This window comes from Lepidochelys kempii, chromosome 2 (genome assembly GCF_965140285.1).
Source record: "Lepidochelys kempii isolate rLepKem1 chromosome 2, rLepKem1.hap1, whole genome shotgun sequence".
NCBI lineage: Eukaryota > Metazoa > Chordata > Testudines > Cheloniidae > Lepidochelys > Lepidochelys kempii.
In genome coordinates, this window is record NC_136381.1 from 224,124,534 (window position 1) to 224,146,779 (window position 22,246).

At 43.8% G+C, this 22,246-nt stretch overlaps 1 protein-coding gene across 1 annotated transcript in view; it reads left to right on the top strand.

The window, feature by feature from the left end:
* CALCR (calcitonin receptor) overlaps positions 1–22,246 on the top strand; it is a 229,916-nt gene that overhangs the window by 194,261 nt on the left and 13,409 nt on the right. The window contains exon 7 of the mRNA XM_078851337.1: positions 13,095–13,136. Within this exon, the coding sequence (XP_078707463.1) occupies positions 13,095–13,136 (42 nt within the window). The remainder of the gene's footprint in view (positions 1–13,094; positions 13,137–22,246) is intronic.

A 22,246-nucleotide genomic window follows, 5' to 3' on the forward strand; every position in this document is an offset into this window, starting at 1 on the left:
TCCAACTGAACACAGACATCCACTAATATAAGTGTCTCAAAGCAAAGATTTGAATTCCAGAACATCTAGTTAATTATTGATTTTCCTTAGAGGGCATGATTTTCAAAAGCCTATAAAATCACTCTGGCAGTTTATGGAAGACATCATCCTGCCATATATCTCATACAAAATTACAGAATTTTGCACACAGGTTCCTTTCACCAGCACTCAGAAGTCCCTTAGAAGCATGAAAAATTTCTCCACGGTGGCCCGAAGAGAGGGACTTATATGGGAGAGCAAGCGGCATCCCATAAAGAAGTGAAGTGGTGTGCACCAGGGAGTTCAGGTGTGAATTCTGTCCTCCCACCGTGCTTGCACTCATGCAGCGCAAATCCACACGGCCCATTACTGCAGTCTATCTAGCTACAGGTCTCCCTGGCCCTGATTCAGCAAGGTACTTCAGCATGTGCCTAACTTTAAGCACCTGAATAATCCTGCGGCCGTCAATATTCACGATGCCTAAAGGTCCTCATGTGCTTAAATACCTTACTAAATCAGAGCTCCTGAAAGTTGGAGTTAGCCCTTCATAAGAAATAAGATTAATTCAACATTTTGTATCAGCTTCTGAGCAAAATGCTCAGTATTTAAGCACTTGCCTTGCCAAATAAGGACACAGCTCTCAGAAGGTCACAGGCCTCAATTACATGATGTTTGCTCTGTATTTTCTAAGAGCAGGTTTGATTTTTTTTTGAGAGAGAAATTGCTTGGAGCTTGTAAATTTAACTCCTGCTGACAAGTGGAGTAATTGCTTTATGCAGAGCAAAACTAACCATTTAAAAATACCATGCTGCTTTGCTCCGTTTTACAAGATATGCATTCATGCACACCCAGGTTTAAAAGGACAGCACTACTAGTGCTTTGTGCCAAAGCAGACAGAAACTTTTCATCCTGCCATGGAAAGCTAGAGCTATGGGGCTACTCCTGACAGGATGAATGTTTCTTTCATTTCCTGTTCTCTTTTACTTGGGTTGCTGTTCATTTTTAAACTCTCTTCGTGTATTTCAGCCACTAAAAATGGCAAAAAGATGTCTTCTGCCACTTGGCTATTTCTAGAGCACTATTTTTGTACAATATATTCCTGCGTAAAAGGGGCAGTAGTGGAGGCTCCAGCAGTGAGAGGAGGGGATAGTGGGTGCCCAAGTACTCAGCGTCAGCCATTTCTCAGCAGGAGACCTACCATCTTCCCTCCTCACCTTGACCCTCTCCCTCAACGTGGCCAGTAGCAGAGACTTTCCAGATGTTTTCTCTGCACAGTGCCTCACATAAGTCTCTTATATTTTTATGCCTCTCTATTCCATGTGAAGCATAGGGCCTTCACCACGGCCTTCCATCTTTGCTGCTGCAGTCTTAAGCTATGTCTTCACTCATCATCAGCTATCCCTCGATACAAGGATGACGGCTGCCAAGGGAAAAAAAGTCATTGATGAGACTTATGATGGCTGAGGAAGCCAATCCGTGCGCTACAGGTTTTTCCACGTAGATGACAGGTGGTTGCTTGGAGAGAGCACAACTGCTGGTCAGGATGCTGCACACTTTCCTTCATCCTCTGTCATTTTGCAGCCTCTTGAGCAGGGCAATTCTCTTCAAAACAGGCTGAGGCTTGATGTTTGATGCAATGCCATTGCAGTCTATTGCCAGGCAGCTTTTCCCAATTCATGGGGTCAATGCCTCCGTTCTGAAGATATACTTTCAGGGTGTCCTTGTAGTGTTTCCTCTGTCCCTCACGAGTCCTCTTACCATAACAAAGTTGAGAAAAGAGGACTTGCTTCAGAAGACGAGTATCAGCCATCTACACACAATGGCCAGCCCTGCAAAGTTAATGTTTCATAATCTTCACCTCAACACTGTTGATGTTAACTGCCTTCACTAGAAAAGCTGCAGATAGCACTTCATGTAGATGCTCCCGAGTGTAGGGGTTCTCCAATTGCTGTAGTTAATCCACCTCCCTGAAAGGCAGTGTTGTCTAAACTGAGGGTTAGGTCAGCTTAACTACATCACTCAAGGGTGTGGATTACCCCTCAACTATGTAGCGGGGTTGACTTAACTTTTTAGTGTAGACTTGCCCAGGGGCGGCCCTAGACCAAATGGCACCCAGGTGAGGAGCAGTTTTGGTGCTCCCCTCTCCCCATTTGTTAAACTTTTGAATATGTTATTTTTATTACATTTGTGATCCATTTCATGACTTTGATGCACAATATGCGTGCATGATTTATCCATCATAAGACAATACATTTGCATGCTAGGATCTGTAAATCTGTATTTTTTCGTGCCATATATAAGCAAATAAAAAAAATTTCCTCTGTGTTTATAGAACCTTTTTAACTGAAATGTACTAACATCAAGAAATTGAACTGTGCACCAACACTGGGTGGGCCAGTATTAAATAGTGTTACAGTAAGTGACTGCCTTAGAAAGTAAACACTAGACCTTTAGTTCAAAAGGTCACTTTTCTTACCTTTGCCCTTGCAAACTGAAGCGCAGCATCAGAGAAATCCAAACACTGGCCAATGGCATTTTCAAGTGATAAAATAGCAAGTGATGTCAGTCTCTCGTTGACCATCGTCAATCGAAGATATGTTTTAATAAGCCTGAGCTTCAGAAAGTTGCGCTCATCACTCACGACTGTGACCAGCAGCAGCATGAGCAGAATCCTCAAAGCTATCCACATTAGGGAAAGTATCCTTCAGCTCTGCATCATGGATGAATTGGAGAACTTGGAGTGGAGAGTGCTTCCTGTGTTGCAAAATGTGACTGGTTGTCCAATTCTATATAGAGGTCTTTATCATTGACATCCAAACATTCCCCATATGTCACATCCAGTGAAGGTCCATACAATTTTTCAAAAGCATTTTCCTGTCTGCCAGCAGCTTACTACAGTCATACAAAAAAACCCAGGTCTTTTTGTGGTGTTTCATTTGTCCAAACCTTTCTTAGATGGATACTCAAGCAGTGTCAACGAGTAAGCAAAAAACCTCTCTTTTGAATTTTTCTTCTGAGGTTCCCATCACCTCACTCTGCTCTTTTAACCAAACTGTCTCTTCTTCCAATGAATATGAGTTTCCTTGAAGACAGGCTCAACTCCTAAGTTTTCTGCCATTTCTTTGGCAGCAGTGATGGCATCTGTCAGGAGTGCAGTCCATTATTATAGCATAGTACTTCACTTTGCCGAGCCACATCAATATGTTTTGTATTGTTTTGCTGCAGTCATGGTCCATAGTTTCTTTACAAACTACTCAATGTAGGTGCTCACGCATGACATCATCGTATGCCCCAAGGAGCGCTACCAAACCAAGGAAATTACCATTATGTTCAGTGAACAAATTATCTGACGAGCCCCAGAAAGTCAAATTATTCTTTGCAAGGGAGAGATCAGATGCTCGAGCACGTTCCGCCAATGCTGGGTTTCTACATTAATAATGTGCAGGTTTTCATTTACTCAGCTTGAGCCTGGACTCAACCTCCAACCACTAGGAATAGGCCGTAAAATGGCCAGGTGACTTTCAATGTTGCTTCACAACATCAGCTAAGTTATGCCAGTAATTGTACCCGGAAGGCGCAAGCAAAGATTTGGCATTCTTGTCAAATATTTTGCAACAAAAACAGAACACTTTGTCAGTTGATTTCGAGTAAACTAGCCAACACCAATTCGGTTTCTCACCATTCTCAAGCACACTTTTGCAGTGTGACTTTGAGAAGTGTCGTTTCTGTTCATTTACTGGAAACATAATATCCCCAATTTTGCCTGGCCGGTTCAAAATTGTATGATCAATATTGGCAGAGTATAGGATGGCCAGCCATAAAGCAGGATCTGGTATATTGATTTGTGGTGTGCCGTTTTTCTCATTGCTGTTTCTGTCATCATGTGAGGCTGATTCTTCTTTATCATTGCTCTCCTTCTCATGTACACCAGACTTTTATCTGTCATTAGTCTCCTTTTCATGTGAGCCACATACTTCTTTATCATCACTCTCCTTTATGCTACCAGGAAAACTGGACTATTCTCCATCACTTTCCTCACATTTCCATCCTTATCTTCAGGTAAATCTGCTAATTCCTTAGGGCATGGCTACACTGGAAACTTCAAAGCGCTGTTGCGGGAGCACTCCTGCAGCAGTGCTTTGAAGTGCGAGTGTGGTCACACGCAAGCACTGGGAGAAAGGTCTCCCAGCGCTCCTGGTAATCCACCTCCATGAGGGGAATGGCTCCGAGCACTGGGAGCACGGCTCTCAGAACTCGGAGCCTGTTTACACTAGCGCTTTAAAGAGCTCTGACTTGCTGCGCTCAGGGGGGTGAGTGTAAAGTCATAAAATGTAAGTGTAGCCAAGCCCTTAGTAATAGGACTTCCATCATCTTCACTTCACTCCTCAATTTCTTCTGTACTGCAACGATCGCTATTACCTAAAGCCTATCCTATGTTGTTCTGTTTCAGATATTTTCCCATCAAATTTGCCCCTTGCTGCAAATTAGATTGCAATGGAGCTTTTCACTTCCTATGCTGAGCTCCTCAAGGCTCCTTCAGGGGCATCTTTTATTTCTACAGAGTAAAACAGACAGTATTAGGGAAAGCAAATGTCTACATTCCATAGTCTTAGAAAGTCATCAAACATTACGTGTTAAGCATGGCAAAAGAAGTAACTATTTCTTTTATATTGTTGCGTACATATGGGTCAATAGATATTGCTGGTGTCTCATTAAATATGTCCTTTGTTAGTTGCTACTTTTACAGTCTTCAAGTCTTAAAACACAAGTACACTTATCAGGTTTCAGAGTAACAGCCGTGTTAGTCTGTATTCGCAAAAAGAAAAGGAGTACTTGTGGCACCTTAGAGACTAATGAATTTATTTGAGCATGAGCTTTCGTGAGCTACAGCTCACTTCATCGGGTGCATACCGTGGAAACTGCAGCAGACTTTATATACACACAGAGATCATGAAACAATACCTCCTCCCACCCCACTGTCCTGCTAATAGCTTATCTAAAGTGATCATCAAGTTGGGCCATTTCCAGCACAAATCCAGGTTTTCTCACCTTCCACCCCCCCCGCCCCCACACACACACACACAAACTCACTCTCCTGCTGGTAATAGCCCATCCAAAGTGACAACTCTCTTCACAATGTGTATGATAATCAAGGTGGGCCATTTCCTGCACAAATCCAGGTTCTCTCACTCCCTCACCCCCCTCCAAAAACTACACACACAAACTCACTCTGCTGCTGGTAATAGCTTATCCAAAGTGACCACTCTCCCTACAATGTGCATGATAATCAAGGTGGGCCATTTCCAGCACAAATCCAGGTTTTCTCACCCCCCTCCAAAAACCACACACACAAACTCACTCTCCTGCTGGTAATAGCTTATCCAAAGTGACCACTCTCCCTACAATGTGCATGATAATCAAGGTGGGCCATTTCCAGCACAAATCCAGGTTTTCTCACCCCCCTACAAAAACCACACACACAAACTCACTCTCCTGCTGGTAATAGCTCATCCAAAGTGACCACTCTCCCTACAGTGTGCATGGTAATCAAGGTGGGCCATTTCCAGCACAAATCCAGGCAAATCCAGCACAAATCCAGGCTTTCCTTTCCTATTGGTTTCTGCTTTGTCTTCCTTCAGAGTTCTTCATTTGTGATTTTTTTTTCCTGGCCATCTGATCGTGAGGATTTGTCTAAGGCAGCTGTTTATGAAAACGTAGAGTTCAGATAATAAGAAGGTCTTAATAAGTATCCAAGTTTCAGCACCATATAGTAAAATCAACTTTACAGTGAAGCTAAATATTCAATGTTTAGTTTCGATTTCTGTTTCTCCAGAACTTTAGAGTTACACAGGCTTGAACAGTACTTGTGATTAATTGGGAAGGGTACTACAGAGACAACTCAGAGTAGGATACTTCACATCTCAGTTTCCATTTCCTGAAAGCGCAGTTTCATTCTGCATGCAGGCGCAAACTTGCTCAATTTGGTGACAAAATAAATATTTACTGTTCTTTTCTACTGTCTGCTCTGCAGGACCTGCGTGTGTGCACCAGATTCTGTTCTGGCTCATACCCACATCCTCACCAGAATGGTTCATTGAATTCCAGTTTCAAGACCAACTATCCAACCCCCACGATCTTTGAATAATGCCATCTCAGTACAACAGTACAATCCCACTGAAGGCAATAGGGTTGCACAGGTGTAATTGACCGCATGGAGGTGCACACAGCACTGGGTTTATAATGACACTGATGGCGTTGAGGGGCTGGGCCCACACTCAGAAGGGGCCCCAGCACTGAGACTCTGGCTCTGCCTCCGCTCAGCCTCTTCCCCCCCAAGGCTCCGCCCACCACTTGCACCTCTTCACCATCTCCTCACTCCTCTCCGCCCCCTCGCCCCATGCAAGCAGTGGGCGGGGCCTCGGGGGGGAAGAGGTCGAGCGAGGGCAGATTAATCCGGCCTTGAGTGAAGAGGTATAACTGAGGGCAGCATCACACCTACAAAATCTTTATTGCTGGTGATGAGGCACAATGCAGAAGGCAGGCAGTTTGGCTGCCAAAATTCAGGCTGAGCTTGCAGGCCTAGCAGTTAGCAAGTATCTCTTAATTGGTAAAATGAGCAAATTTAATATGCAGTCATTGAGACACAATCCACGTGAAACCCCATCGAGCTATTTTTTACAGGTCACCTTTCAGAATATAACTCTACTCAAAGACACTGTTGTGAAGTGAAAACGAAACCAAACAACTGTCAAGCAAAGAATGTGCTTAGACCAATATTGGCCTCCAAACATGGGAAAAATCTAGCCATCAATTCAAGAAGACGCACAAATGTCCCAAGACTGGTAAATTTGAACATACACTAGGGCAGGATTCAACAGAAGGCTGTGATTCAGGTGATCTTCGTAGAGTTTCAGTAGTTAAATAAAAAAGAATTTCAGAAGTTGTAACTTTGGTGTTAATCCTAAAATAACACCAGTCCTGACTTACGCTTTCCACTCCAAAATCAATGTTATCGCATGTCTCTGACAAAATATAGCAGGAGAGCTTAATTACTCCATACAGTGAGTGGAGAAGGTAGAGAGAAGGCTGTTTGATGGAGGATGAGTGACCTCAGCTTCAACAAAGATTGCAGCAGCTCGAGTACAAACTAATGGTATCAGCAAAGAACACGGGAGATACAGAAAAGAGAAATTTAAGGAGTAATCTGCACACTGTGGTCCTCAAGGAAGGAATCATTGCCTCCCCCCACCCCCCCCACCAATGACATTCTTGGAAATGCAGCTCCCTGCTGTTTAAAGCTAGAGTACAAACACAGCAATCTTAAAATCAATTGTACCCTAAGTCCCCTGGCTCAGAAAACACAAAGCTAATATCTAATAATACTGTGGGTCTGCAGTTTCACAGGTAAGGAGAAAGTACATGCGGAGCTGTGAATGCTGGTGGAGCAAAAATAAAAATGGAGAAGATTTTTCATATACCTTGCAGCATAAGTACAGAAGGAAAGCATGGCATCCATTTAGGTAAAGATAAAGACATCCCAGAGAGTGAAAGCATGTCTACACAGCCCACAGGAGCAAGTCTCCCAACCCAGGTCGGCAGACTTGGGCTAGGGGGCTCCCACTAGCGCTCTAAAAATAACTGTGTAGACAAGTGCTTCAAAGTTGCCGCTTAGGCTCTGAAGCCCACCCCCATCCTCAGGCTTGCTTCCACAGGCCGTGTAGACACCCCCTAACGGCCTTGCAGTCTCAGGAGGAGCTTGTGGTGTATCTCGGGGCTGTGATGCTCACATTTCACAACCCCAGTGAAGAAGCAACGTTTATCCAACAGAAAGTGTCTGAGGCCCTGATGTTGAAAAACAAGCAAGTCACTCTCCAGTATTGACTGTTATTAAAAACAACTAGCAGCGTCATAGAATCATAGAATATCAGGGTTGGAAGGGACCCCAGAAGGTCATCTAGTCCAACCCCCTGCTCAAAGCAGGACCAATTCCCAGTTAAATCATCCCAGCCAGGGCTATGTCAAGCCTGACCTTAAAAACCTCTAAGGAAGGAGATTCTACCACCTCCCTAGGTAACGCATTCCAGTGTTTCACCACCCTCTTAGTGAAAAAGTTTTTCCTAATATCCAATCTAAACCTCCCCCACTGCAACTTGAGACCATTACTCCTCGTTCTGTCATCTGCTACCATTGAGAACAGTCTAGATCCATCCTCTTTTGAACCCCCTTTCAGGTAGTTGAAAGCAGCTATCAAATCCCCCCTCATTCTTCTCTTCTGCAGGCTAAACAATCCCAGCTCCCTCAGCCTCTCCTCATAACTCATGTGTTCCAGTCCCCTAATCATTTTTGTTGCCCTTCGCTGGACTCTCTCCAATTTATCCACATCCTTCTTGAAGTGTGGGGCCCAAAACTGGACACAGTACTCCAGATGAGGCCTCACCAATGTCGAATAGAGGGGAACGATCACGTCCCTCGATCTGCTCGCTATGCCCCTACTTATACATCCCAAAATGCCATTGGCCTTCTTGGCAACAAGGGCACACTGCTGACTCATATCCAGCTTCTCGTCCACTGTCACCCCTAGGTCCTTTTCCGCAGAACTGCTGCCTAGCCATTCGGTCCCTAGTCTGTAGCTGTGCATTGGGTTCTTCCGTCCTAAGTGCAGGACCCTGCACTTATCCTTATTGAACCTCATCAGATTTCTTTTGGCCCAATCCTCCAATTTGTCTAGGTCTTTCTGTATCCTATCCCTCCCCTCCAGCGTATCTACCACTTCTTCCAGTTTAGTATCAGTATTAGCGTCCTCTATTCTTTTCAGCTTAATGTTAGAAACTTATGCTGCGCGAGTCCTCCTGATCTAATCCTAGCAGTGTGCATTAGGCTAAATCTCCTTAATTTACTGATTTCCTCTTATTCTGGAACAGGAAGCTGGAAATGTGTCCTCTGCAATGCCACCTCGCTTCTTGTAAAACTCTCCTGTGCCGTGATGCCTCTGAAAAACACAAAAATGGTTAGGCTGCTGGTGTGATGTGACTCTTGCTGGCAATGCCAACCAGGAATGTGTCACTGCTCCTTGTGTTGCCCCCATCTGCTTGTTGTATCCACTTGTTGTCTCTTGTCATATTTATGTTGTAAGCTCTTTGGGGCAGGCACTATCTTTTGTTTCTGTGTTTGTACAGCATCTATCACAATAAGGCCCCAATCCCTGCCTGTGGCCCCTAGGTGCTATTGCAGTACAGATCAATAAACAGTTATGCTTGCAAAAAAGGTTGGCAGCTGGCCCAAATTGAGGCAGATAAGGCTGACCACAATTTCCATAAGGGGCAGAACAAGTAGTACTCTGGCCACTTCTCCCTTAAACTCAGCTCCTAGAATTGTTTTAATAGGGGAAGGAGCAACAAGTGCTTCAATGACGATTAAAAAGAATGTGGAAAGTGAGTAAACTTCGATACTGAAAACTAGGGGCCTCAAGGTAGGATCTTGAGAGGATTTAGGGTGGGTTTGTGCAGGGGGTCTGGAACAATTTGTACGGGGGGTGCTGAGAGACATTGAACCTAACTGTAAACCCTGTATATAATGGAATCTACTTCAAGCCAGAGGGGTGCTCAACAGAAGTACTGACTCAGTCTGCAGCCAGCTAGCTGGCAGTGAGCTTGTAACACCTCTACTGCCCTTATCAGTAGCCCAAGTGGCCCTCCTCCAGACAGCAGTGAACTGACCTGGTCTTTCCAGAAACCAAGCAACCTCTAGCTACATTTTTTCCAGATGTTGAACATCAGCCCTTGGTGGCTGTGAGGGGACTGTGAATAGCCTGTGATTTTTGTTTTTGTTATGACCACAAGGATGGTATGTCCAATCTTCTTCTTATATGTTCCATTCTATGCGTCCGATGAAGTGGGCTGTAGCCCACGAAAGCTTATGCTCTAATAAATTTGTTAGTCTCTGAGGTGCCACAAGTACTCCTGTTCTTTTTGCGGATACAGACTAACACGGCTGCTACTCTGAAAACTATGAATTCTGTTACTGTAGCTTTCCCTCTGGGTTGTTTCACCTTTTCTGTCATTTATGGTGCTCATTGGGCATGTCTGATTTTGGAATCAGTCATCTCACAGTCTCCATTTCCACATTCTCCATGTTTTCCTTGAAGGACTGACATATAATAAAGAGAAAACAACTTCCAAGTTGAGAACAGAGATGCTTTTTTTGAAGTGTTTTCTTTATTCCAAAACTATAGATGAACAACTTCCTGAATATTCATTATCCCTTCAAAGAAATTGCCCTCAAAGTTGTCTGATTTTGGCAAAGCTTGTTTCTGATTTCACTGCTGGAAGATTTGAAGTAAAAAAACAATGCATAGAATAGATACCACATATATGTTCAATATCTTACTATAAGAGTGTCATGAGAATTAAGCCTTAACACATCCTTATTACAGTATTAGAATAGTTTATCTATTGTTACACCATGCATACTGTGCTACTCAGATAATGAATGCTACCAATTCTTGCTAACACAAGAGCAGAAGAATTTAAAGAGCACTTTGGCAAAGTATCTTAAAGCTAATGGAGACAGATTCCAAAGCTCTCTTCTGAAACATCTTGGGGGAGGAAAAAAATTGACAATGCTGAAAACAAGAACATGAAGCCAATGTAGAAATAGATGATTTTTTTTTTCCAGTAGGCTAAAAAATGCGGCTTTGAAAAATGCTTGGTTGTATAAATCGAAAGCTAAACCTTAAAGCAGGATTAAGCTTCCACTCAGAATAATGCAGTCAGCTACAACCAAGTTTTTCAAAAATCACAGGAAACTTTTGTTTCTTTAAACTACAGTAACTGAGCATTAATTTTTATTTGTATGGATTGTATTTTCTTAAGTAGTATCTATTGTGTTTATGCCATAGAGGGTAACACAGAATAAAGCGTTTTACTGATGTAACTGTATCACACCTCAGAGCCAAATCCAGCAGCACAAAAGGAACTTTAAAGCTGGCCTTACTGTCCTGTTGAGGTTGGCTGGAGAAAAGGGGATGAGGCAAAGCATAAAAGTAACTCACCAGTTCCCAGCTGCTGGGCCATAGGCAGTTGGGCAAAAATGGCCACAATTTACAGCAACCCTGGAAGGCAAATCAACTCCCAGTCTGCTCCAGGATCAAGGAGCAGCAAAGCGGGAGGGGCATAAAGTCACCTTTGCCTTCTCCCCTCTGCCCAGTACTGCTTTGCTGAACTTCTCACCTGGGCTGAAGTTTATGAGAATTAACTACATTTCATTCTAAAAAAGTGAGTAGAAATCGCATTTTTCTGAACTGTATCCCTCCTGCCTCCTGCATTGTCTACTGGGGATCTTTTGCTCCTAGTGGTTCTATGTTCTTTTCTTTATTACTCTGACCCTGGCAGGTTTGTATTGTCATCACTAGAGGGTTTTTACCTTGAGTTTATTGATTGCCACTGCACTCAAGGTGGTTAACAACTTTGCAAATGCTAGTCTGGATAATCCTCAAATGGCTGGTTCCCCTAGGGTTCTAGCTTGGACTATATATTTGGGGAGTGTCCAGAGTTAACTATACAAAGGTGTTTACCTCCAGTTAACTGGCAATCATTTGACTTCAGGCATAAAGACAAAGCTACAACACTTCTAACCCTCCTCCCCCCCTTTTTTTTTTCCACAGCATCCCTCAGGAATGCTAGCTACTACGTTGCAATTTCCCCCTAAAAGTCATTGCTACATTTATTTTATTACTGTTTAAGGAATATTTTAAGTGATTTAAAATGAATGCATTTGATGTTAAGTGTGGCTATGTAATGCTATTAATAAGATCTAATATACCTTTTAGAACATAGTACAGAAATCTTTTAAGAAAAATTCTTTTCTACTTAAGTGGTTCTGCATTGCAGCACCTAAGTGTGAGAAATTGCTCTTCTTTATTTTATGCTTCCTCAAGTTCCTCATCATATGTTCTTGACCTGATGCTGTTTCATTTTGCTGTAGCAGTAATGAAATATCCCTCTTGACTCCTATTGTGTTACTTAGATTAATTTTAAACAGTGAGGGTCAAGTTAGGACCAATGTTCTCTCTCTTTTTCTTTGTTCTCTCTCCTCTTGCTCACCCCATTCTCTCTCCTCCTTCTTTCCCATCCACTGATGCTTCCATCCACCCACATAGGCATATGCGGTCTCCCATTCCCAGGCTCACTTCTCCAAACACACATTCCAGTTAAGAGCTCCTGGGCATAGGCGGCAACTTCATGGGTGCTCCAGGGCTGGAGCATCCATAGAAAAAAATTAGTGGGTGCTTAGCACCCACCAGCAGCCAGCTTCCTCCCTCCCCTTCAGTACCTCCCACCCACCGGCAGCCCCGTCAATCAACTCCTCTCCCTCCCTCCCAGTGCCTCCCACGTGCCATGATCAGCTGTTCCATAGCATGCAGGAGGTATGCTCGGGGGAGGGGGCAGAACTGGGCAGGAAGAGGCAAAGTGGGGTCAGGAAGAGGTGGGGCAGGAGTGGGGTAGTGGGGGAAGGGGTGGAGTGTGCAGGCCTGGGGCAGAGCAGCAGCTGAGGACCTCAGGGGAAGGAGGAACTCCTAGGGCACTCCATTCCTGCTGAAAAAAGAACATGTGACACCTGGCCTGTGCGGCTCCCCTTGCATCCCTCTTCTGAAAGAAGAGCAGTTGCATCTAGGTCACTCAACTTCCCCCCTTTCTGTCTCAAGATTCCATTCCAATGAGCTGCTCTGCTCCTAAGCTTACCCCCTTACCTTGGACTAGACCCTGCCCATTTAATGTCCCTTTTCTAGCACTCCCTGACAGGAAGCAACTGTAATGCTTAAAGGCAAAAGTATGTGAACTGGAATGGCTGGTAATGGCAGCAGACCATGACAACATAGGCACGAGTAAAACATGGTGGAAAGGCAAAAATCAATGCGATACTGTAATACTGGACTATATACTATACAGGACAGTCTTTTGAGGTTGTGGAGGTAGGAGCGTAGCATAATCCCTTCATCTCATGACTCTGACCCTTAAATTAGCAATAATGCACAAACATGGAAATATTCTAACCTATTTTGTTTTTGTCCTTCTTAGGGCTTACTTGTTGCAACTATATTCTGCTTTTTCAATGGAGAGGTAAGCATGTGAAGTTCATCAACTGTACTGAACCACATTCAGCCTCTTAAAGTAGTTGGACTGTTGTTCACAATCAACATAACTAGAGCACTATAAATCTGTATTTTACATGCCCATATTTTTTTCCTTGCAACATTACTGGAAGGTACTTGAGTTAGGACTATGATCTTTACAGAGCAGATGGTGGAAAATGAGGTCCAGGGGATGAGGTCCTCACTCTTTAGCCTCTCAATTTAATTTAAGTCAGAGGAAAGACAAAAATAGGTTGAATTCTATATCAGCCTCCTTCACGTACCAGCTTCTGCCTCCAATTCAGAATAGTGGGATGATTGGTTAAAATAATCAGCAGTGAAATAGTCAGTGGTGCTAATATGTGAATTTTGACCATTAGACACCATTATCGACACCCTGTTGAGATTAATGGAAGTCCTGCAGATCTCCCAGAGCTTTTATTTCTATCTATATCCATAAACCTATAAACTATTTTTTAATCATAGCTTTTATCCTGCAAAAAGTAATTGAGTTCCCAGAGAAATGCTGTCATGAACGACCACAGTATACTGTCTCAGTCCAACCGCTGACCTTAAAAGTTAACTTGCTTGTCTAATTAAACTGAGCGATACAAACTCTCTGCATCATATATTCAGAGAAACAGTTCTGTGTCATTACGAAGTGCCATTTCATTCACTCATTTGAGGATCAGCATTGGCCTGTTAAGGTTTATGATTTGTAAGTAGTAATTGATAAATAAAAACCCTTGAGTAAAAGTTCTCTCCCACTCTCTGACAGCTGGATCAATATGTTATGTGCCTACTACTGCTTTTAGGTCTACTCCACTATAACAATGGTATTATAAATAAAAATAGCTTGGTAAGACACATCAAGAGCTGCTTTAGTATCTACAAGGAGCCACTTTCTGAAAGCAGGTTAGCAGAAAAATACTTCGAAACATATTGGGAGCATTACCATGAAACGCTGTTGAAATTAAAACAAGGTATTTCTTGTAAAAATTGTGTGCATTTGAAGAGTTCAGTTTTCAGCATTGTGCAAAGGGAGATGGGTACGCAACTTCTTTCAACAAAAATCAAGACTCAGTATGTTATCCCTTAAAGCTACACACATCTGTACATACATTAATGACTAATATGGCTGGTGTAATAACATGGATCAAAATTAACTGGATAATCAATGGGAATAATTACACAATATTGGCCATACTTTTAAGCAGGCCTCCAACTGCAGGAGCAAATAACTGGGAATAACTTTGTGTATGAATTTAGGCTATCTGAACCATAGAAATGAAGGGCTCGATGGGACCTCAGGAGGTCAGTTAGTCCAGATCATTTAGACACTGAGGCAGGATTAAGTATACTAGATTATCCCCAATATAAATCCTGGATAGAGTCCCAAAATCAAAGACATAGAATCTAAATAGACTAAGGCAGGGGTGGCCAACCTGAGCCTGAGAAGGAGCCAGAATTTACCAGTGTACATCGCCAAAGAGCCACAGTAATACATCAGCAGCCGCCCATGAGCTCCCCCACCCTGCTCCCAGCGTCTCTCACCCACTGGCAGCTCCTCCCTGTACCTCCTGATCAGCTGTTACGTGGCCTGCAGGAGGCTCTGGGGAGGAGGGAGGGAGGAGTGAGGGCACAGGCAGGCTCAGGGGAGGGGGTGGGAAGGAGTGGAGTGGGGGAAGGGCCTGTGGCAGAGCCAGGGCTTGAGCAGTGAGCACCCCCTGGCACATTGGAAAGTTGGCACCTGTAGCTCCAGCCCCGGAGTCGGTGCCTATACAAGGAGCCGCATATTAACTTCTGAAGAGCCGCATGTGGCTCTGGAGCCACAGGTTGGCCCCCCTGGACTAAAGGCTAGATCCATCAAAGGACTTTGGTACCTAACTCCAACATTTAGGCACCACTGAGATCCTCAAACTCCCTGCTCAGCCACTGCCTAAAGTAGTAGGCACCCAAAGTTACTAGTGGTGCAATCCACAAAGGTACTTTGGTGCCTAAGTCCTGTTTTTAGGTACCACTGTGACCCACAACACTCCCACTTGCCTGCTGCCTAACCCTGCAAGCATCTAAATTCACTTGGTGCATAAGATTTGCAGTAAAGATTCCCTAAGCACCTATGTTTCTGAGCATGCACACTGGTCCCTCACTCTAGGTGCCTAAGCCACAGAGTGATTCACAAACCAGGGAAGACAGGCATTAGTCCAACTAACTTGCATGTGGGAATCCAATCCAGTAGGGATGCTCAGCGCCTGCCTACCAGATCGAGTCCCTCAGGCAAGTTCACACAAAACAGCTGGGGGTGGAGCAAGGAGGAGGACTTCTCTTATAATCTGTAGGCTAGCAGCTAGGGCAGTGACCCACAATATGGTAGTCCCCAGTATAAGCCCCCCTTCCTCCTGCAGGGGAGAAGGAATTTGATCAGGGTTTGGCTATATCTCAGGTAAGTGCCCTAATCCCTGGGCTACATAGTCATTCTACCTCTTCACTGGCCGAATTAACATTTAATTATACAATTAATTAAATAAAATGAAACAACTTCAATAGTAGAGATGGACGGAGACCCACACCAGAATATTGCATAGACCTGTGGTTAGGGTATTCAGTTAAGAAGTGGCTGATCCCTGTTCAAATCCCTTCTCCCGCTCAGGTGGAACGGGGATTCCCACTTCCTAGGATCTTCCTAGGAAGTACCCTATCCACTAGGTTAACGATTACAAAGGATGTCCTACACACACACAGCTGTTTTGTTTTGGGCTTCACATGCACTGTAGGTGGCTGAACGCCTATCTTTCCCTCATTTGTAGATCACCGGCAGAGATCGGTGCCTCCTCGGAGCCCAGACTGAGGCACCTAGCACCGTGAGAGGGGCTGGGCTTAGCGCACACTCCTCTGGTCAGCGTCTCCAGAGGCTAGCTTAGGTGGCTCCTGCCCTCACGTGCTGGCTTTGTAGACCGGAACCGCATCAAAGTTGCCTGTCTTTCCCCACTGACTGTAGAGGGAGCCCAGAAACCTAACTAAGACTTTGTGGATCACAGCATTGGTGATTTTCTAGATGCTTAAAAGTTAGGTGCTGCAATGCGCTGCAACACCTAAATCCCTTTGTGGCTCTCACCCAAGGTGCCTAAATTTCTGCCAGTACGCATGTAGACAGCTGCCTCAGGTGAGGTGCAGGGGTGCCTATCTCACACCGAAGATGCAGCAGGATGCTCAAAGTAGGTGTTCCCCTGCCTAAATAGCTTGCTAGTCCCATCCAGTAGGTGTACTCAGCACACACCGAATACCCCTAAACAAATAGAAGTGGTGGTGCCCAACCCCACCCTTGCCTTTTAGCCCACTGATTAGAGCTGGGCTGAATGTGGGAGACCTAGGTTCAATTCCCCCCTCAGCCTAATATGGAGAAGGAATTTGAACTAGGTACCTGCCCCTCTGGGAAAATGCCCTTACCCCCTGGACCATGGGGGTACTCTGGAGCAGAGTTCTCTCAGTCTCTCCTGTTGAAGCTGTTCCACTTTGTATGAATAATTAGTCACTGGAGCAGGGTGACTGTAATCTGCATCTGCTCCCTCCCAGGTGAATGCCCTGACCAGTGGGCTATCCTCTCTCTGGGCCAATGCATATTTAATGATTTATACACAGTGGAACTCTGGTAATCAGCTTATTCCTGGTTTCCAAGTATAACAATGAAGTTGTGCCCTGTGTGTCCTTGTAAATATTACAATGTCGTCATAGATAATACATAGCAAAGTTTTGTCACTCGTAAATTAGATAAGACATTAGCTGACAGAGTATGAATTATTATATGATTTACTAATTTACGCATAATGTGGTATTAAGCAGAAAATCAAAGGCCAAGTTTCAGGAACATTACTAAGTATGAACTATACATCACAATTTTCTTACTTTCATACAATATGTACATAAAATTAGGAATCAGAATGAATACATTCATATTAAGGAATTATACCATATTCATTTCACTACTCAAAATTCTTAATACTCAGGTCACTCAGTTTCTCCTGCCCATTCATAATTTAGTGTTTGCAATAGGTGGTTAGTAATGTAGACACTATTAACTTCTACAAGAGTTCCATTGCAATTCAGGTCCAGTAAAATGATCTATTATTTAAAATAAAGTGTCTTGAAAAAAGCCAAACATCCAGAATATTTACATTCTTTGGAAATGTTAAAGTTTCCCATTGGCTTCCCTGTTGCTAATTTAAAGCAAGTCAATTACTGTACCAATATCTTCATCAGATCCAGATTCTGGACACCACAAAGTTCAGTGGGTGTTTGGATCTGGCATTCTGTGTTGGCCCATTCAGCCCACTGTTTTGATAATGGCTATTTGTAAAATGCGGATCCCTCTCTGGGCTCAGATTTCAATCACTGGAGAAGAGTGATGCTTCATGCATTCTTCCAGCACCCAGCTAAACTGCTGGTAGTAGGAGACATCCATAGCTGTTAGTGAGTTCCCCAAAGGAGGGAGATCTCTGTCCTCTTTGATGACTTCACACCTGACATCTTCAGGACCAGCTTCATAATACCATGGTTAGTTGAGAGTTGCTTCCTCAGTGTTCAGCCACTCTAAGAATCTTCATTGTCTGACTGATTGTCACTCAGCCAGAAGATCCAAATCACTGTGAGGATATCCGGGACACAGTGAACAGTCAGAACATACACTCACTGAATCCCTAGTCCCCATACTCTTATTGATGTGTATGGTGGTCAGCAGAGGAGTAGTCACATACTGTCTCCTAGTGACTGAGTATCCTCCTCTGAATTGCCAGCTTGGAATGAAACAGGAGGCATCTCCATGGCTCTAGCACACCTAGCAAACCTGGACATCACAGAGGCATGTTTGGACTAAATAAAACCTAAAAGTAGATAAGAAATAGGGCCGGAGATTGAAAAGTGGCTCCCAATTTTGCATCTACGGTGTTGCTCCCCTAAATAATTGTATGTGCATTCTATCACTTGGGTGTCTAACTACATGATTGCAGCTGTAGATATGATGATGGTCTAATGAATCCGTGGTGAAATGGATCATATATAGCAACAATGAGAGATGTGCTTAGAAATCTTCTCATTTGCACTTATCTCTGCAAACAGCCAATCAGTGAAACTTTAAAAAGTTAGGTTTCAGAGTAGCAGCCGTGTTAGTCTGTATTAGAAAAAAGAAAAGGAGTACTTGTGGCACCTTAGAGACTAACAAATTTATTTGAGCATAAGCTTTCGTGAGCTACAGGTCACTTCATCGTATTTTCCATGGAATGCATCCGATGACGTGAGCTGTAGCTCACGAAAGCTTATGCTCAAATAAATTTGTTAGTCTCTAAGGTGCCACAAGTACTCCTTTTCTTTTTTAAAAAAGTTACAGGTTAATATTTAGCAATGTCACACAATGTGTGCATACAGCAGTTGTAAAATTCATGAACCCATTTATAGATCAAGTCATCAGTAATTTGAAAATAATTATAGGCATATTTTATAGCACATAGACCCAAGACTGTCTGCTAGTACATGTAAATCAGGACTTTGTTGGTAGATATCCAAGTAGCATAAAATGTGCTCATAATTGTATAGTCCATGTAACTGGGCTAACATGTGGGTGAAGTGTGGCAGAAAAGAGGATGTTGGAAAGGTGCAATCCATCCCCAGGGGTCAAGGCTACAGTGTAGCCCCCATAGAGTCCCTTTCTCCCCAAGGTGGATTTCACCCATAATTGGTCATTTTTGAGTTATAAATATAAACAAAACCCATAAAAGAATGTCAGAGTGGGGCACCTAATTTAAGAAAGGGACGATTTTACACTCATCCAGTCTAACTTCACAACCATTAGGACCAGCCTTCAGTGATCTAATAGGGAGCTCAAGGCTAGGAGCCAGGAACTACAGAGTTCTCAGCCCAGCCCAGCTCTGCTAAGAAATCCCCGTGTAGCATTTGGCAAGTCACCTAATTTCTCTACTTCACTTTCCATCTGTGAAATCGGGATAATAGCAATTAGTTCCCTGCCTCACTCTGAGGATTAATTAGCTCTGTCTGTAGCTGTCGAAGCACTAAGTAAACTTATTATAGCAGCAGTGGATGAAGATGATTTTCTACAAACTAGACAAAAGACAAACTCAGTGGGTAGGGTGACAGGTCTAACACCTGGAAGTGAGAAGCTGTCTCCATAGAGGTCAGTGCTGCAGTCCTTCCTCTGCCAGAACTCTTACTGATTTCAATGGGAGTTTTGCCTGAAAACAGACAGCAGCAGTGGGCCTACAGTGTTCTATAGAGATTCAGTTAGGGACCTTATTAATCTTCAGACATTTTCTCTTTCTGGAAAGGTGGTGTCTACACCTCGCCTCCTTTTTGTCCTCAATCACTTTATTCCAAATTCCAGTTATTCTTTCAGGTGCACAAGGGAAGACAGAGGGGTTTCAAGGCCATAATCTTGGTAAAGAGCAGAGATACTGCCCTTGGCTAGCATCAGTGGCAGCACTAGGCACCCCAAAAAAGGGGTTTGAAAGGGACAGCCTGAGATCCCCCCACACTGGTCCTTGGAGTTGGCCTGGCATTGAAAGGAGCATCTGCTGTCCTCTCCCAGAGGTAGGCAATGTTGCCACTCCAGCATGTGTTCCCTCCTGGGTTTCTGGAGAATTCTGGCTGAGTCAACTAGAATTCCTCTTGGAGCTCATGCTGCAGCTTGGATCGAATGCACAGCATAGATTAAAGCCACAGTCCTCAGGCTTCGTGAGAGACCATTTCCAGATCTGTGTATCCAAATACTGCCAAGTGACTAGAACGCAGAGTGATATTTCATGGAAAAACATACTATGACAGAGGTAGGGACTTAGCATTAATGTGACAGAAGTTCCGCTCGTCAATGATTTACTTTGTACTGCTGCATCGTTCACTTCAAGGCAGAAGCAGATGATGTTTGTCCAAAACCTCACAAGACTTATTAGCCTTTCACATCAGTATTTGCAGCAAGCCACACACTCACTTCCTCACTGCAAATTATTTTCCTCCATTCTGTACAAGCCCAGCCTACAGCACTGTTCGCCAAGACACTGAATAAGAAGCCATTGTACATTGCTGATGTCTTAACTAATTGGAAAAGAAGAAAGTGAATGTGTAAATTATGGGGATGATTTTCTCAGTTCCCGAAGCTGAGAGCTGGACCCACCCATGACTGCAGAACGTTATTCTTGTGATGGGACAATGTCCAGCAGCACTGCGGTACCTCTCTACAACAACAATACTATACAGATGGCATGAGCTTTCTGCGTTAGCCTGCTCATTAGACCATACTTCCAGTTCTGAGGTTACTTCTAGACTGGAAGGTTGGCCAAGAAAATGGAAAGTCTGTTTGAAAATATAGCCAAAGGTCTTTCTTGCCAAAGAGGTGTGAATGGCTGGCAGAGAACAGAAAACATTTCAGAGAGCTGAAGAATAAAGTGAGCCCAAACTTCCTCTTTACTTAGACTTTGGTTTATTTCACACACCATTGTGGTGTAACACCCAGCTGATTAATCTCTTTGATTATTAACATATTAATGTCACGCACATGATTTTTAAAAGCACAGTCATGTGGCTAACACATTTCAAATCTGCATATGGATAGTTTTAATTAGCAGAGGATATGATCTTTGAAATCAGTTCCCTATTCCTTGGCGTTAGCACAGAAATACAGTTGAACTCAATTTGTAAGTGCAGCTACAAATCTCATAAACTAAAGGCCAGTGAAGAATTAAAAACATATATTCTTTAACCTCATGCACTCGGTACTACATAGAGTTTATTCATTTTAATTCATAGCAGTTTTAACCCTGGGTTGAATCGGGAGAGGAATGCTTGCACTCTTCCAAACTCCCCACAACCAAAGTATTACCCCCTGTTGAGACCAAGATGAGCTGCTACTCACAGTAGATTGTGCAGCTCTTCATACTATGATCAGGCCTCTCTTCTTTAAGCCATGTTTGTCCCCAGCCTGCATTTATCCTGGTGCAACCTCAGACCACAACATGAGTAGAAGCAGCTTGAGGGTGCATGAGGGGCCCACCCACCCTCTGCAGCAGCATTCCCTCCCACTCTGGACCCACAGGGGCCTTTTCACTCGTCCTGGGATCCTCCTGGAGAGTGGAGGGGAAAGACATAGGAGGGCCAGGAGCAAGACCAGGGGACACATCCTCCTCCTCCTTCCAGCCACCTGGAGCTTACTCAGAAAGGGTAAACTCCAAATCATCTTTTCTGCAGAGCACCAACCACACTCCAGTAGCCTCCAGGGCAATGATGGTCCCTGCTCACAGTGCAACCCCAATGAAGTTGTGTTCCAAGGTAGATAAGGGGTAGGGTGACCAGATGTCCCAATTTTATAGGGACAGTCCAGATATTTGGGGCTTTGTCTTATATAGGCGCCAATTACCCCCTGTCCTGATTTTTTACACTTGCTGTCTGATCACCCTAGTAAGGGGGGAAAGGGGCTGCTGGTGGCTAGAGCCAGTGTAGAGAAACAAGGTTTCTACAAAGCTTGCCCTGGCCTCCCTCCGATCCAACAGGTTTCAAGGACTGTCCTCTAGACCTTTCCCCATGGGTGGGTGGGAAACCCTATCTCCTTCTGCCCCACAGAATGATGTGGGGAACTTCTCTGAATGAATCCTTGCAAAGATTGCTTCCCTTGGTCCCTTTCTGTGGGTTTCACTGATGTGAAACACTGCATTTACACGCGATATGAACCACTGTAAGGGTGAAAGCTGCTCATTAAGTAATTGAAATTCATACAGGACTTACCTACAGTTCTGTACTACAACTTTGCTGCTGTATTAGCAATGCCTTGTCACATTAGATCATACCGGAGATCCTTTTCACTAATCGAATTTCTGCAATGGCATGATACTAAAATCTCATTAATGCAGCTCATTCCCCTTAGCATTACCATAATAAACTTTGGTCATGCCCCTTACAAGTCAGGATGCACTGTGGTTTCCAGTATAAACCTAGGCTTTCTCTGTGCTTGGCCTCTAGCAAAAATACATTCAGCCATTCTTGAGTTATGGGAGAGTAAATAAAAACAACACTTCTCCAGCTGAAAACAATTCTAACCACATTGTC